The sequence below is a fragment of the Emys orbicularis genome, chromosome 25 (genome assembly GCF_028017835.1).
Source record: "Emys orbicularis isolate rEmyOrb1 chromosome 25, rEmyOrb1.hap1, whole genome shotgun sequence".
In the NCBI taxonomy this organism is placed as follows: domain Eukaryota; kingdom Metazoa; phylum Chordata; order Testudines; family Emydidae; genus Emys; species Emys orbicularis.
Window position 1 is genome coordinate 5,152,028 of NC_088707.1, and position 14,666 is coordinate 5,166,693.

Genomic DNA, 14,666 nt, shown 5'->3' on the forward strand with positions numbered 1-14,666 from the left:
CCAACTGAACGAAGGGCAAAAAGTAAACAGCAAAAATGGTAACAAGTAAAATTTAGATATTTAATCCAAAATGAGGTTTCAGTGGACACAGAATCTGACAGGGAGAAAGGAAGGTCTCGGGGGGGGGGGGGTGCTGTTTTCAGCCCTAACACAAACATTCTGTGACTTTGAGAAAGTTGCTTAAGCTCTGTCCCTCGATTTTCCCATTATTATCCTTAGCCTCCTTTTTATAAAGTGCTTTGTCTGCAGTTCAGTGCACTCTGGGTGCTGTGTATTATTAATAAGGCAGGTGAGAAACTCTCGAGAGACCCATCTTGACACCATTTTTCTCCACACACAAGTGCAGCTCACATTCAGACCCTGTAGACTGTGCAGAGGAAAGAATGTTAAATAACTATGTGGTGAACTATTGACTGTTTCAGTTCTGTTTGGAGATGAGATTAATTTGTCTCTTTTCCTCTCCCAGGCCCGAGCTGGAATCATTAGCACTGTAGATGTTCTAAAAGTCATGGAGGCTTTTGTGAATGAGCCCAATTATACTGTGTGGAGCGACCTGAGCTGTAACCTGGGGATTCTCTCAACTCTCTTGTCCCACACAGACTTCTATGAGGAAATCCAGGTGTTTGTGAAAGATGTCTTTTCACCCATAGGAGAGAGGCTGGGATGGGACCCCAAACCTGGAGAGGGTAGGAGATTTTTTTATGCTATGGAATTTAATAGTGGTTTTGAAATACTACTATATGGCGAATAGGTTAAAAATTTTGGGGGGTGCAAAGCATTTTGAGGGGTGGGGCAGTGCTGCTGGTGTGTTTAGAAAAATGTTCCTCGTGTTTTCCTGCTGCAGTTAAAGCCAGCTGACATGGTAAAATCCATCTCAGCATGATTCTCTGCACCTTGAAAGGTCTCTTACCCTAGCTATGAGTCTGATAGTGCAAAGATTGCAAAGCCAATGAAAAACTTTATGCATGCACTACTTGTCCTGGACTAATCTGAGTCATTGTTGTAGCAAAGCACTGACAGGTATAATCCCCATTTGAGCCTAACTTCAGTTAGGCCAGATTACAGATCTAACTATTTGTGTCTAGCCTTCAAAATCCCCTTCTCATGAACCTCTACTCAAAAATCAATGCACTCTCCAGCAGAACCAGGGGAGTGGAAAAGATCTAGCTTTTTTACACAGCTTACAAGGATGTGGGAGAGAAGACAATTGTGCATTTATAGCCTGCCCTAATGGCTGTAGGTCGTGAATGGAGCTGCTTAAATATTGTCCCAAATTAATTTTTCTCTCTTCCTTACCCTTGTTTATCAGGTCATCTGGATGCACTTCTGAGGGGCCTGGTTTTGGGAAAACTAGGAAAAGCTGGGCATAAGGCAACAGTAGAAGAAGCGCGACGTCGGTTTAAGGACCACGTAGAAGGAAAACACATCCTGTCAGCTGACCTGAGAAGTCCTGTAGGTTACTGTGAACTCTACTTCCTAATGGAGCCAATCCCATTTTCACTCTGCCTCTTGTTCTGTACCAAACTGTTGTATTTACGGTGACCAGAATTAGTATGAGTCCCATACTGCAGCACTGCCTGCCTAGGTTTTTGTCCCTGAATTAGGTTTGTACAGAGCAGATCTTGCCTTTTGTTTTTGGAATTTTGCTTCTAGCAAGTTTGCAATCCTCCTCATTGCTTTGGAACTTATTAGTGAACTGATCCCCATCCCCTTTGGCAAGCTAGCAGAAATCAGTGCCACAGAATTAAGGTTGCTTGGTAAATGCATTTCTGCTGTGCTCTATATTGAATTGTGGCTGGCTCCAAGTCAGTAATTCAGAGTTTAATCCTTAAATTGCTGGCTTTCTCCAGGCAGCTGACTGAATGCTTATAGGTGTTTAGTCTCATGAGGACTAAAATGCTTTATTTAACTGAAATAATTGGGCTCAACATAGGAGTATTTGGATAAAATTCAGTGGCCTGTGATATATAGGAGGTGAGAGCAGATGATCTAATGGTCCCATCTGGCCTTAAACTCTGTTAATCTTTGTATATCTGTCACCAGTGAGTTAATGTAGTTTAATAAAACATTTACTCTTTCACTAGTATGCTATTTAGCATGTCTAAGGGAAGTGCCACAAAAACCCTAATTAATCTATCCCCAGATCAGGGGTTGAAAATCAGATTGGTCTGAGACTGACTAGATCAAAGGGTTGATAACAATTTTAAGATCAGATATCTTGTGAATTACCAGAACCAGGAATGGTTTGTGCCTTATCCCACTGGAAATCACTTCACTGTCATCGCTTTCTTGCGACTGCCTCCTGGCACCACTGTCCCATGTTTAATTTCCAACATGATTTTAGCAGCCAAAATCTCTCTCTCCCTTTTCTAGTTAGATTAAAGCTTGATAGCATTTTTTAAAGTATTGATTTCTAGCTTTGAGGTGTCCTGAAGTGTGACTTGAAGCAGGAGGGGCAAGGAGTAAGACAGATCTTTAAAGTCCACTATCTTGTGACTTGCTGCGGCTGGGCCAGTACAGATCTTTTCAGGACCAGTAAACTTCTCCAAGATCTGGTCTCAGACCACTGATGAGAGAAATTTATTATTGCAGATCGCTTATATTGTAAGAGAGGTAGCCGTGTTAGTCTTGCATCTGAAGAAGTGAGGTTCTTACCCACGAAAGCTTATGCTCCCAATACTTCTGTTAGTCTTAAAGGTGCCACAGGACCCTCTGTTGCTTTATATTGTAAGAGAACTCCTACGGGTACTCTTGTGTTTAATATCTTACCTATAGCCTATTCATCCATGTTGCCATCTTTTCCTCTGTCTTTCCATTTCTAAAAGCCTGCTTTTCAAGGAACCTTCCTTGTTTGTGTTCTCTCTTAGGTATATGTAACTGTTTTGAAGCATGGAGATGGTGCTACTTTAGACACTATGCTAAAGGTGAGTGCGCTCTTGTTGCCTTATGTTCCTGTCACCTCAAGATCTGTCCATTTATACAGCCAGGAACTAAATGTTCTTCCTCACAAACTGATCTATGAGGCAGTTTGTCTGAAGCTAGTGTGTCGCTCCCATCTTCTGCAGTGACGTGGAAACTAGTTTGCCACAGTACTGTTTGGTTACAAATAGTGTTAAGGTGCCATCTAGTGGGCTCCTACACCTGTTTTCTTAAAACAATGTACCATTGCTCAAAGGAGTGGTGCCTGCTTGACCCTATGTAAACTAAGTGGTGAGTAGTCCAGTGCAGATTACCAGTTGGCTAGATGCCCCATTGCTGGGCAGATAATGTGGAGAGCTGTGGGAGTATTCATAGCCGCGTCGTACCACATGTCCACGTCATAATCTCCTAGACTTGGGGGCCAGCCATGCAGCTCCAGTATATTGCGAATGATTTACTGTACAGCGTAAGAAGCCACATAGGGATTGCTCCTAATCTGTGTTGTGTTTAACATTGCTTACTCTTGTTCCCTGGAGCTACACAAACAAGCAGATATGCAGGAGGAGAAGAACCGAATTGAGCGAGTCCTCGGAGCCATCTCTCAACCTGAACTGATCCAAAAAGTTCTGACCTTTGCACTTTCGGTAAGTTATCAGATGGGTTGGTGCTTGTCTACCTCATGGGAATAGAGCATGTTGAGGTAGTAGGATGGACGGCTCTAGGGTAGGGTGAAGTATCAGAACTGCTTTTGAAAAGGACCCACCAACCTTTGGCCTTGTTGCCAAATCTTCTAGAGTCGTACTGTATCCCATGGTTAATGCGGCATAGACTTCTCAAGACCCCAGTGTCAGGCCCAAGAGGGGTATCGAGGGAGAGCGTGAAGGGGTGTCACCTGTCTTTGTATTTTAATGTTCAGCCCTAGACTGAGGATCTCTGCTCTCAGGCCCCAGGGTTAGTCATTCTCCTGTTTAACTAGTGTCAGCTCTTCCTCATGGATTGGCTTCTTGTTCTCTACCTTAAAAAGCCAAAAGGTGTACAGCCTGGGAGAACAGAAGCTGATAGATGCTACAAGAGCAACCTCTGAAAAGTGCCTTGGGAAATAAAGCAAATGGTCTGTTTCCGAGGACACTGGCTTGAATGTTTGCTTCCTCCTTGTTTGCAGGAAGAGGTACGTCCCCAGGATACCGTGTCTGTTATCGGTGGAGTGGCTGGAAGCAGCAAGCAGGGGAGAAGAGCTGCCTGGAAATTTGTAAAGGACAATTGGGAGGAACTTTATAATCGCTATCAGGGTGGATTCTTAATATCCAGACTAATAAAGGTGTGTGCAGTTGCCTGGAAACTTTGGGCATGTCGTTAATAACATCTAGACAGTTCTAATTAAAATGGTTCTCCGGGCTTAAAAAATAAATATTCTTATCCCTTTTCAGCTATCGGTGGATGGATTTGCAATTGATAAAATGGCTGCAGAGGTTAAGGTAAGACTCATCTTGCTTTAATCTTGTCCTCTAACATAACGAAAGAGTGACTAGCTTTCTTTGACAGAAACAGGAGTGGGGGAGCCTGAGACTCCTGATTTCAAATCCCAGCTTTTTCTCTTGACTCTGCCTGTGATTTTGGGCTCTTAACCTCTGTTTCTCGGGCCTTGTCAACATGAGAAAGTTTCACTGGTTTAAGTAAATGGGTTTTTAACCTGATTTAGTTGAACCAGTGCAAACCCCCTATGTGGACGCTTACTTTGGCTTAGTTTAATCTGATGCCTATTCAAGTCAAAGTAAACTGCAATAAACCTGGCTTGAACTAGAATAAGTGTCCACATAGCTTTTTGCACCCGTTTAACTAAATTGGTTTAAAATCATCCCACAAGGTAAACTGGTGCAACTTTTGTTATGTAGACTAGCCCTGTTTCCACCATTTGTAAATTGGAATTAAAACCTCCATATGTCAGAAGTGGTGGGGTGGTTAACTATCTAATGTTCATCTTTTTACAATGTAAAGTGCCACATAAACTATAAAGCAAATTGATTATAAAGAGGCAGTAGTACCACTATAATTAAGGTGGAGACTAGCTTACTGTTTAACAGCTGATTTTTCCAACTGCTCTAAAATTCACATATTTGGATGGTCTTGAAAATCCCTATACTTCATGGGGATCCAGGGTAGATTAGTGGTCTAAATTTGAGGTCATTTGGCCTAGTGGTTCCCAAGATATGGCCCCCCTAAAATAATCATGACATCAAAATGTTATAACTTTTTTTGTGTGTGCGTACCTGGGGCTCAAACTGATCTTACTCTCTCAGGATTGATCTCAACTAATGTCTAGCTCCCACTTTCTCTCCAGAAAAGCAATGTTGAAAAAGTTAGAGTCAGAGTTGGACAGCAGTGTGGTTTGAGCCAGGATGAGGAGCCAGAGAGTCATTTGCCAGTGTACAGCTACATTGGGGCAAGCCGGAACGTTTGCAGACAGTCTGATGTCAGAGTATGTGGCTGGCTCAATGTGACAAGCTTCGGCCATTGAATCTGAGCGGCACCCATATACTGAGAGTTCAAGGCCTGTCCGTGGCAGCTTTCTGAAAATGTGTTGTGGACAATATTTGCTCTTTGCCTGCAGAGGCTTCTTCTGGAAAGAAATATCAGATGTCACATGGCCCTTTTTAAAACATGTGTCGTCGTAGCCCTGTTGGTCCCAGGGTATTAGAGAGATATGATGAGGGAGGTAATATCTTTTATTGGACCAACTTCTCTCCCCAACAGAAATTGGTCCAATAAAAGATATTACCTCACCCACATTTCCTCCTTTATTAGAACAGTCATAGCAAACCTCAAATGATATTTTTCTCCCACAAATGCTATAGAAAAATCTAACCGTGCACAAACTACAATAAACATTTAGAAATGATACTCCAAGCCAAAAGACAGTTTTTGTAGACCTTTTTCATCCCTGTTAAAATGGAAATCCCTAGTCAACCATAACAGGTGGGACTATTGCCCCATCATAATCGGCAGATTCTCCATGTCTTGGTGCCTTCAGATCAAGACTGGTTGCCTTTCTGGAAGAGATACTTAAGCCAAACACAAGCTATTGGGCTCAGTATAGGGGTAACAGGGTGAAATGTAATGACCTGTGTTAGACAGGAGGTCAGACTAGATGATCTGATGGGCTCCTTTGACCTTAAATTCTACGAATCTTTAAATAATATTGCTGTCACACAGGGCCTGGAGTAGTGTTTAGTTTTGCAAGTTGGGGTCATTTGGTCAAGGGGTTTCTCAGATACAGCTCCCACCATAAGAAACTGATTTTAATATTCAGATTGTTCTAAAACCCAGAAGCCTAGTAAGATTGTCTTGAAAATGGATGTGCCGGAGCGGGGCTGGGTTTGACTTTGGGAGATGGGGGAAGAACGCTCAGTGAGAGGAATGAGCCACGTCACACCTCTGCAATCCTGTGCTGCAGGGGATTGTGCAGAAGCCCTGTCCCCTACACAAAACTCAGCCGCTTATCCCGAGAAGTGAACAGAGTACTTTGTGGTGCCGTTTCCGTCATTATTGATACTATTACCTTGCTCACTAATGTGCTAATTCTCAGTGGCTCTCCTAGTCAAGTATGAGTTAGTGAGGTTCTGCTGTAGCGGGGAAGAGCTCACTAGTATGCAAATAAATGTAATGATTATTCATCCTTATTTCGACAGCATCCTCCACTCTGCCCCTGTAGTCAGTTAATTCTGAAATGCTAAGTGACAGTCTTTAATGGAGTGTTCTCTGTCTGGAATTGTTTCCATGTGGTCAACTTCCATTCTTCCAGGGAGTGGAGAGAAGGGCAGGTCTGCGTGCTCTCAGCAGTGCCCCTTCTCCTCTGGGACAGAGGCCCATTTAAAAGCAGTATGTTAAAAAAAATCTGACCGTTAGCGAAGGTATTAGTAATCCTAAAGGGCCTTGGGCATAATTTAGTGTCTTCCAAGTAGCCTAGTGACATTCACACCTTGGATTTGTTTCTCATTTGCTGCCCTCCCATGATGAGATGGCTGCTGGCCCTGTCTTCCTTTCAGCGCAGTTTGCTGTCACTGGTAGTCAGTACGTAGCAGTAGATGGCTCTGTCTCAACCAGTTTGCAGAAATAATGCTGTGGATTTTCCCTACCAGAGCAGACCTTTTGCTGTTCCCCTGCAGTACCTGTGGTTACACAAGTAGCCTAGCAAACTAAGAGCCCCATCCTGGGGCCTTTACTCACCCAGCTACGCTCATTGACGACATTGTCTCCTCTCACATGAGTAAGGGCTCCCAAGGAGCTAGATACTGTATAATCGTTGGTTTCATAGAAATACTTTCTACCCAACTGGTGAATTTGACCATTTAAAAAAACATATTTTTGTCTGTGGGTGTTACCCCTTTATGGATGATTGTGTGTGTTTTATTCAGGCCTTCTTCGAGACTCACCATGCTCCATCGGCAGAACGCACTGTCCAGCAGTGCTGTGAAAATATCTTGCTGAATGCAGCTTGGCTGAATCGGGACGCCGAGAGCATCCACCAATACCTTCTGCAGCGCAAGGCCCCGCCAGCCATGGTGTGAATCTGTGCATGCGGCTGCTGCAGTCCTACTGCCTCGTCAGGGGGAGAGGGAGGAGCTACCCAACAGCTGGTTCATATGCCAAGAATTTGGAGTCTTTTCTCAAAGCAATGGGGATTGGACAATGAATGTAGTTAACTGGTTCCTGCTCACACTCCAGAATTAAATTCTATTAAAAATAATTATCAGCAATTCAGCAAAAAAAAGTCTGTAAATATGATAGTAATAAAATAGAGCATAACAAAACTGTGAAACTTCCTCAAGCCTTGTCAGTGGTTAAAATATTTAACACCCCCTTCCTACACTCTTATTGACAGATGTTCTGTTTTTTTACATCCCCTAAAAAGGAAACCAGAGGCTCTGGGTCAGTGGAATTTTGTGATGAGTCTGGGGCAGGAATGGGTTAACACCTCTGTGTAAGACAGAGACCTAAAAGACACTGTAGTGCGCGTCGTGTGGAACAGTTTACTATGAAAGGCAGGTAGCTGGTATAACATACTCTGAATCTGTGCATAAATTCCACTTGTGTGGTTTTTGGGAGATTATTTTCCTGCAACCTCCAATCAAATCCAAGGATAGTAGGTTCCCCCCCCCCATCCCTTCTGTGTCACCTCTTGGCAAAAAGAAAAATGTTCTGTTGCTCTTTGGTTTTTCTCCTTGGTTCCACTTGCTGATGTCCTTCTTAGAGATAAAGGAATTGTTAAAGAAACATCTTTCACAGCCACATTAAATAAGAGATCAATTCATGCAATATTTTTTTCCTTATTAAATGCACCCTCAAAATGCATGTGAATGAGGAGATAGAGTAGTGTGTGACTGGTTCCCCATAGCCACCGTTAAGGGGCGGGCACCGTTACTTGTTTAAAAGATCTAGCTTGTCCAGCCTCCTCACAGCCATAGCCACACTTGCTTTTATTTTTGTTCCTTTGCTGTGATGTTGATGGTCATTTGATTCAGAAGCCTTAAATTAGTGATAACTGGTGTGACTTAGATGAAGTCTAAGCTGTGTGCCATCATTGACTTCACAAAACGGCATGGTCTACTAATCAGACAACACCATCTAATAAACGAACGTTTGAGTTCCCACGGTTTTTTCTTTTAACAGGAATTCATATTTGGTGTGGCTTAACTGTGTTTCAGAAGGTCATCAGACTAACTGTCCGACTGCTTCCCTGAAAATTTTTGTGCTATTGTTTTAAAATAAAAAAAAAAATTAAAACAGTTGGCGTTAATAAAAATGTCAATGTGAAATCGATGTCCTGCTTTTTGTGTTCTGTTCAAGGCCTGAAGAGGCGTTGCTGCTTCAGATTAATCGTCGCAGAAGACCTGTATATCTTGTATAGCATTTTGCATACAGCCTATATCCCAAATATGATAGAACTAATAGCTGAGGGACAGAATTTACGAGGTGTAGACAAGGGAGAAGAGATTCCAAATCTCAACTGAAAACATGAGATGAAAAGTTGGGGTGGTAGAGATGCAGGAAGATGTTTAAAGTGGCAGGAGCTGCAGAGGAGCTTTTGCACCAGCAGAGGTGAGATGATCTAGCAGTGCAGAGAAAGGGGAATAAAATAGAAACTAGTTGTATAAAAACCGCTGGCGCAAGTCATCCCGGGCTTTAAAAACCAAGGAGGGAGTTTGGAGCTGAATCCTGAAATGGAAAAGGAACCACTAAAGGCGACAGAATTGGGTTAATGTGGCCATGCTTAATGTGTGAGAGAAGGGGGCAGGGAGGAGAATTTTGCATAAGCTATAGGCAGGAAAGCTGGGACTTAAAGCTACAGAAGACTGCTCAAGGCACAGATCACTTGAGCATTGATGCTGAGTCAAGGCAGTGGTGTACGTGGGTAACAGACAGCTTTATAGCTATTGCAGATGTGGGCTATTGAGCATCTTGAGCGTATAATGGTTGGTCTGAAAAACGCCAGCATCCCTAGAATGAGTGTGGCTATATAGTCAGAAATGTGATTAAAATAGGCAATCGGTCGGCTCCCTATGTGTTCTGCATCATATCGACTTAATTTACTGACCAAAACAATTTTTTTTTTTCGCGGCGTCAGGGCTGCAGTGCCAGTGTAACTGCAGATGAGCAAGCTGGTTTCTCTTGTGTGCTGACCAAATAACCTGCCAAGTTCTTCCAGTGTGATCGGTGATGTATGAAGAGGAAAGAATGCTGTTTGGGTTTTTGATGCCAGATGCAGCTGCTAAGTTAAGACCATCTCATTTTGACTTGTAAACGAAGCATATTTGATTTGCAAGTTATTGAGGTAGAACAACAAAAATAACAACTTTGTGGTCACTGTTCAGTTGGCTGACTAACAAATGGAAAGCTTGGGTCTTTCTTCTGGATCCAGGAGAGTTGATCTAGGTTGAATCCCGGATGAAGATAAATCTCATTTCTTTTGTCCTCGTCCATCCAATCATCCTGCAACTTGGTATAAACTGGCACCCTGTCTAAAGAGATCCGGGACAGGAGTTGCTGCCGATCAGGCTTGAGGGGCCTTGGTGGAGCTTGACCTGAGGCTTGGGGGATGAACAACAGGAATTTTGCAGGTTAGGAGTGAGGTGTATTTTGCTATGCTGTGTGCAGCCCATGGTTGCAACATCAGGGATGATTATAGGGAACCTCCATGTCAGCTCATTAAACAATTGTTTATTTGGAAGTTAAGCCCATGAAATGTTATACAGAATTCTGTTTGTTCTTTCCCCCCCCACTTCTAGTCTGTTTCACTCTTTATCTCACTAGCTCCACATTGAGATCTAAATTAGGCAGGAAGTAGGAGACCTACAGCCCGGGAAGCAGTAGTAAAAGCTTTCCTAGCCTGCTTTGGAGATGTTTGCTTCCATCCCATCCCATCACTGGCCTGGCTGCTGCAAAATACCCCCAAATCTATTCTCCCTGCAGGAACCTTGGTACTAGGCTGACTCACATCCCAAGGTGGTTTGTGGAAAAATCTATATGGAATCTGTTATCCTCCCTCACTGAAACATGGGCTTTCTGTGGGTCTCGTCTGACAATCTGGGTATATTCTACGGGCCTACTAGGGCCTATAGCTCCTGGGCGTGGCTGCATCCCTAAGAGCAAGTGAGAAGCAGCGTGTGACGTGCAAGAGTTCGAATCCTGGTGACTGACACTTCGGATGAGTAATCCATGCCTCGTCTTACCCATCCTTGGGTACCACACTTGCCCCCTAAGCAGGCTGAGGTTTTGAGTTCATCTTAAACACGAAGATGCTGTCGTGAAAGGTTCCTTACCCCCTTCCCATGTTCTTCTGCATACTGGAGTGGAGGGCTATGGAAGTGGCACCTCAGCCTCAGGGACTTTGCTGTTGGTTTCTGTCCCAGACTGGTGGTGCTGTGATTGCGACCCACATCCTATGTGGAAGGTCCCTTTAAAGGAGTAGGAGCTTTGGATGTGCTAGAATGGCAGGTGGGCTTTGCTAAGCTCCATGATCGAAACAACCGCATTTGGAAATGATGCTCCCGAGCCCCTATTTGGTTTTCTGACAGCTGTGCCAAAGCTGCTCATTTGAATCCCAGTCAACCGAGGTGCTGTGTAGGTTTGGAACAGATGCTGCTCCTACCACAGAGCTCACTTCCTGCTCTCTGCAAATGGAGGCGGGGCTTCCCTGAGCACAAAGCATCATATGTGCTGGGTGCTTTCCTTTGGGTGGAAGGTTTAACTGTCTGATCTCTCTACACCTAAGGCTACCGGGACCTAGTAAAGTTAAATCAGATTTTAAAATAAATTCCCTTGCTTATGCCACAACCCCCCAACTTAGATCATTAAAACTCACCTTTTAAAAAATACAGACCTCAAACTCTTCACTTCCTATGGTTTGTTTGCTTTTGCCATTTTCTCAGCTTGGACCATGAAAGTAGCCGAGTTTCAATTTACCTCCAGTCCTACTCAATTTCCTTTTCAAGTTCTCGTCCACCTGCACTTCCATGTCTGGACTGCAAATGCTGTAGAGGGAGGTTTTGGTTTCGACTCTCCACTGGCATTTTTAAAATGTCATTGAAATACTTACATTGGTTTTAAGTTTTTTATGTTTTTTTACAAAAATGGAGAGGTTGCATTTGACTTGAATTTTTGTTTACTTAGGAATCCATTGATGTTTTTCTACTCAGTACGTCATATCCTATCAATTCTGCTGGCTCGTCTGAAGCAGATAGATACGAGCAGGGCTCAAACTCTAGGTGCAAACTTCTAGTTGGTCCTGTCTGGGAAAGGATGCCAACTATATCCTTCATTTTAGCCTCTAGGACCCTGATTCAAATGCAGCCAGCCTTGGTTGTGATTGGGAATTATGATCACCTGACAGTTTGATAGTCCATGCGAAGTGACTTGATCAATTCAATTTGGAGTGGACAGGTATCTGCATGATAGAAAATCCTGTGCTTGTTAGCCGAAGTCTGAATAGGCCGTGGGGCTGAGCTCTTGGGAGCAGTCGTCATGGCTGGTACGCAGTAGGAAGCTCGTTATACTGCGGCTTGGGCTAACAACCCGGCTCCTTTCAAAAGGATTAAATTCAGTTTTAAATTAGATTTTAAAGTGTTCTAGCCTTTTGACAAGGAGCTTTACTACTTTTGAGCAATGTCCCAGTCTCTCACTCTTACACAGAAGGTTAATTTCCAATCGTTTCAGGTTAGGGTAAAGGATAAAAGGAACATCCACTGGGTGTTCCTACCTGGATCAGAGCTTCCTTTGGGGGGGACACACAAATCGCAAGCGGTTCTGACTTGACGCAAGTCAGATCCGTTTTCTATCTAATCACAAATGCCAACACTGGGAAGCAATTTAGAAAACTTCAGATGAGTTTTATTTTTTTAAATATATATAGCAAAAGACAAGAAAGGCCTTCCTGCAACCAGCCATCGCTGATGCTTGAAACCTCTTTCCCGGGGGACGAGAGAGAATATTTGGTCTCAGAGTTGAGGGGGAGTATTTATCCTGCCAGGCTGATGTGTGGAATTAAGCTGGACATAAACTTTTCAGATCCTGTCCCACTCTCCAAAAAACCTCCGCTTCCAAAGACAGGACCGTTCTCTCTGGTGGAGTCTGGGTTGCAGCAGCTGGAAAGAGGTGAAGTCTTCCCATCCCCATCTTTTCCAAACCAGAACTGCATTAAGAGCACGTTCTTTATTTCTTACTGTCACGGGGCTAATTAAGGTACCGCAGTGAATAAGCGCTGCGCTCGGTGAAGAGCAGTTGGTGAACCTGTGAATTTGAGGGGATTCAAAAAGCTTTAAGGCCGAGCAATGCAGAGCCAAACCACTTAGCGGTGGTCTGTAGTCACTCTGCCCCCAGTCACTTAATTACATGGCCCTGTTTGTCTTACGTCTTTACTGGGTCATCAGATGCATAGGTGCTGGGGGGGCTGCTGCACCCCTGTCTTGAAGTGGGTTCCATCATAGGGTTTACAGTTTGGTTCAATGGCTCTCACCACCCCCACTATACAAATTGTTCCAGCGCCCCTGATAAGATGCTGCTGTGAGGTCTCTGCTCTCTCTTTTGCCTGTAGTCAGCTGGGTAATCATTACATGCTGAACATCCTACCCTTCATCTATTAATCTGAGAGACTTTTCACTAGTTAACAAAATCTGCCTTAGTCCATGAGAGAGCCCCCCCCACCGAACTCTGTGGAAAGGGGGGAATACGTTAGCTACCCCCAATGTATTCCTTGCCCCCCTCCCCTGGCTCAGAACTATTCTAGTGACAGTCCGGTAAAGGCAGGGTTGTGGCTAGCTTGATTCTAATACACTTCCCTTGATGCGAGGCTAGGGGGCTAGTCAAGAGGAAAGCGTGCTGCAGCTCTTCTAGCCACAAGCCTGTTCTGCTCCGAGCGTGCAAAGGATCAATGCAACACTGCTCAGGCACTAGCCGCAGCATTAGGCAGAGCACTGGGCAGCGGGTTGGCTCGGAACGGGGGTTTTTCCTGACCTGGCACTAGGTTAGGCTGAAGCCAAAGGCTGTGTTCATTCAAGTGAAGCGTGCAATCGATCGACAGGCCCTGGTGCCAATGCAGCTGTACAGGTGGAGACTCAAAGCTGCTCCGTTGCCACGGAGGGTGACGATGGGCTGCTCTCCCAGGGGCTACGCTCACTGATTTGGTTTGCACTAAGCACCAGACCCAGGGCCCCAAAGGGATTAGGTGCTTCAGTGCCTAATGGTTACGTCTGCACTGCAAAGAGGAGCCCAGGTCAATTGACTTGGGCTGGTGGAGGTTGAGTGGCAGGGCTGGAAGTGGCAGGGTAGATGTTTCTGCTGTGCTGGAGGCCAGGGTCTGAACCCAGCAAGGGGGGGTGGGTCTCGGAGCCCAGGCTCCGCGTCAGTCGAGCAGGGCTCTGAGCCTTGCTGCCACGGGGCTTTTTTTGCAGTGTAGAGGTGCCCATGGTCAGTCTGAGCTCAGCCCAGGGCTGCCTGGGGGGGAGGGGGGGCAAGTGGGGCAATTTGCCCCAGGCCCCCACGAGAATATAGTATTGCAACTTTTTTTTAATGGAAGGGGCCCTGGAAATTGCTTTGCCCCAGGCCCCCTGAATCCTTTGGGCGGCCCTGGCTCAGCCTATGGCAGTTTGGAGCTGGCTACGGTAGCTGCTGAATGTCCCCTGGCCTGCCATGGAAACGCCTCCTCTCCCTGCACTGGAGGTAAAAGACCTTGGGCCGCTACATTAAGGGCAAGTGAGAGGGAAGGAAAAAGGTGACCATCTACCTGCTGTGTAAACTCCTCCAGAGGGGAAAGGACAAACCTGTTCTGTTCTCCTGTCAGTGTGTGTATGAAATCCCAATGGGCCCAGCTTGCCCCCACTGTACTGTTGATCCTGTTTGTTACAGGGCTGGGCTGACTCCAAAAGCTTGTCTGCACTTGCGTGTTAACTCCGCTTCAGGTAGAGTGGGGGTACCCAAGCCTAAGGAAGTAGGGTGGGTAGGTCAATAGGTGGTGCTATTTTCCTCTGCCTCGGCCCTGCCATTGTACAAGGGGTAACGGTTGCTGGAGGCGCTCTCCTTTCAATGAGACACAAACGGGAGCTCTGACTCTCATGTGGTTCTTAAAAATTCCCTGGAGCTTTTCATCAGTGTGGGGTTCAGTGCTGGAGTCCTGCTCTGGTCCAGTTTGGGGTAATTACATCCCCCCACCCTAAATTCCCCCCACATTCTCAACCAGCTGTGGTATCCTCCTTCAC

General features: G+C 45.0%; 1 protein-coding gene across 1 annotated transcript in view; it reads left to right on the forward strand.

Annotated features, from left to right (window-relative positions):
* NPEPPS (aminopeptidase puromycin sensitive) overlaps positions 1–8,680 on the forward strand; it is a 59,500-nt gene extending 50,820 nt beyond the window's left edge. Inside the window, exons 17-23 of the mRNA XM_065422846.1 lie at positions 467–686; positions 1,310–1,452; positions 2,868–2,924; positions 3,456–3,563; positions 4,082–4,237; positions 4,347–4,394; positions 7,332–8,680. Of these exons, the coding sequence (XP_065278918.1) occupies positions 467–686; positions 1,310–1,452; positions 2,868–2,924; positions 3,456–3,563; positions 4,082–4,237; positions 4,347–4,394; positions 7,332–7,484 (885 nt within the window). The 3' untranslated portion in view covers positions 7,485–8,680. The remainder of the gene's footprint in view (positions 1–466; positions 687–1,309; positions 1,453–2,867; positions 2,925–3,455; positions 3,564–4,081; positions 4,238–4,346; positions 4,395–7,331) is intronic.
* Positions 8,681–14,666: the final 5,986 nt, after the last annotated feature.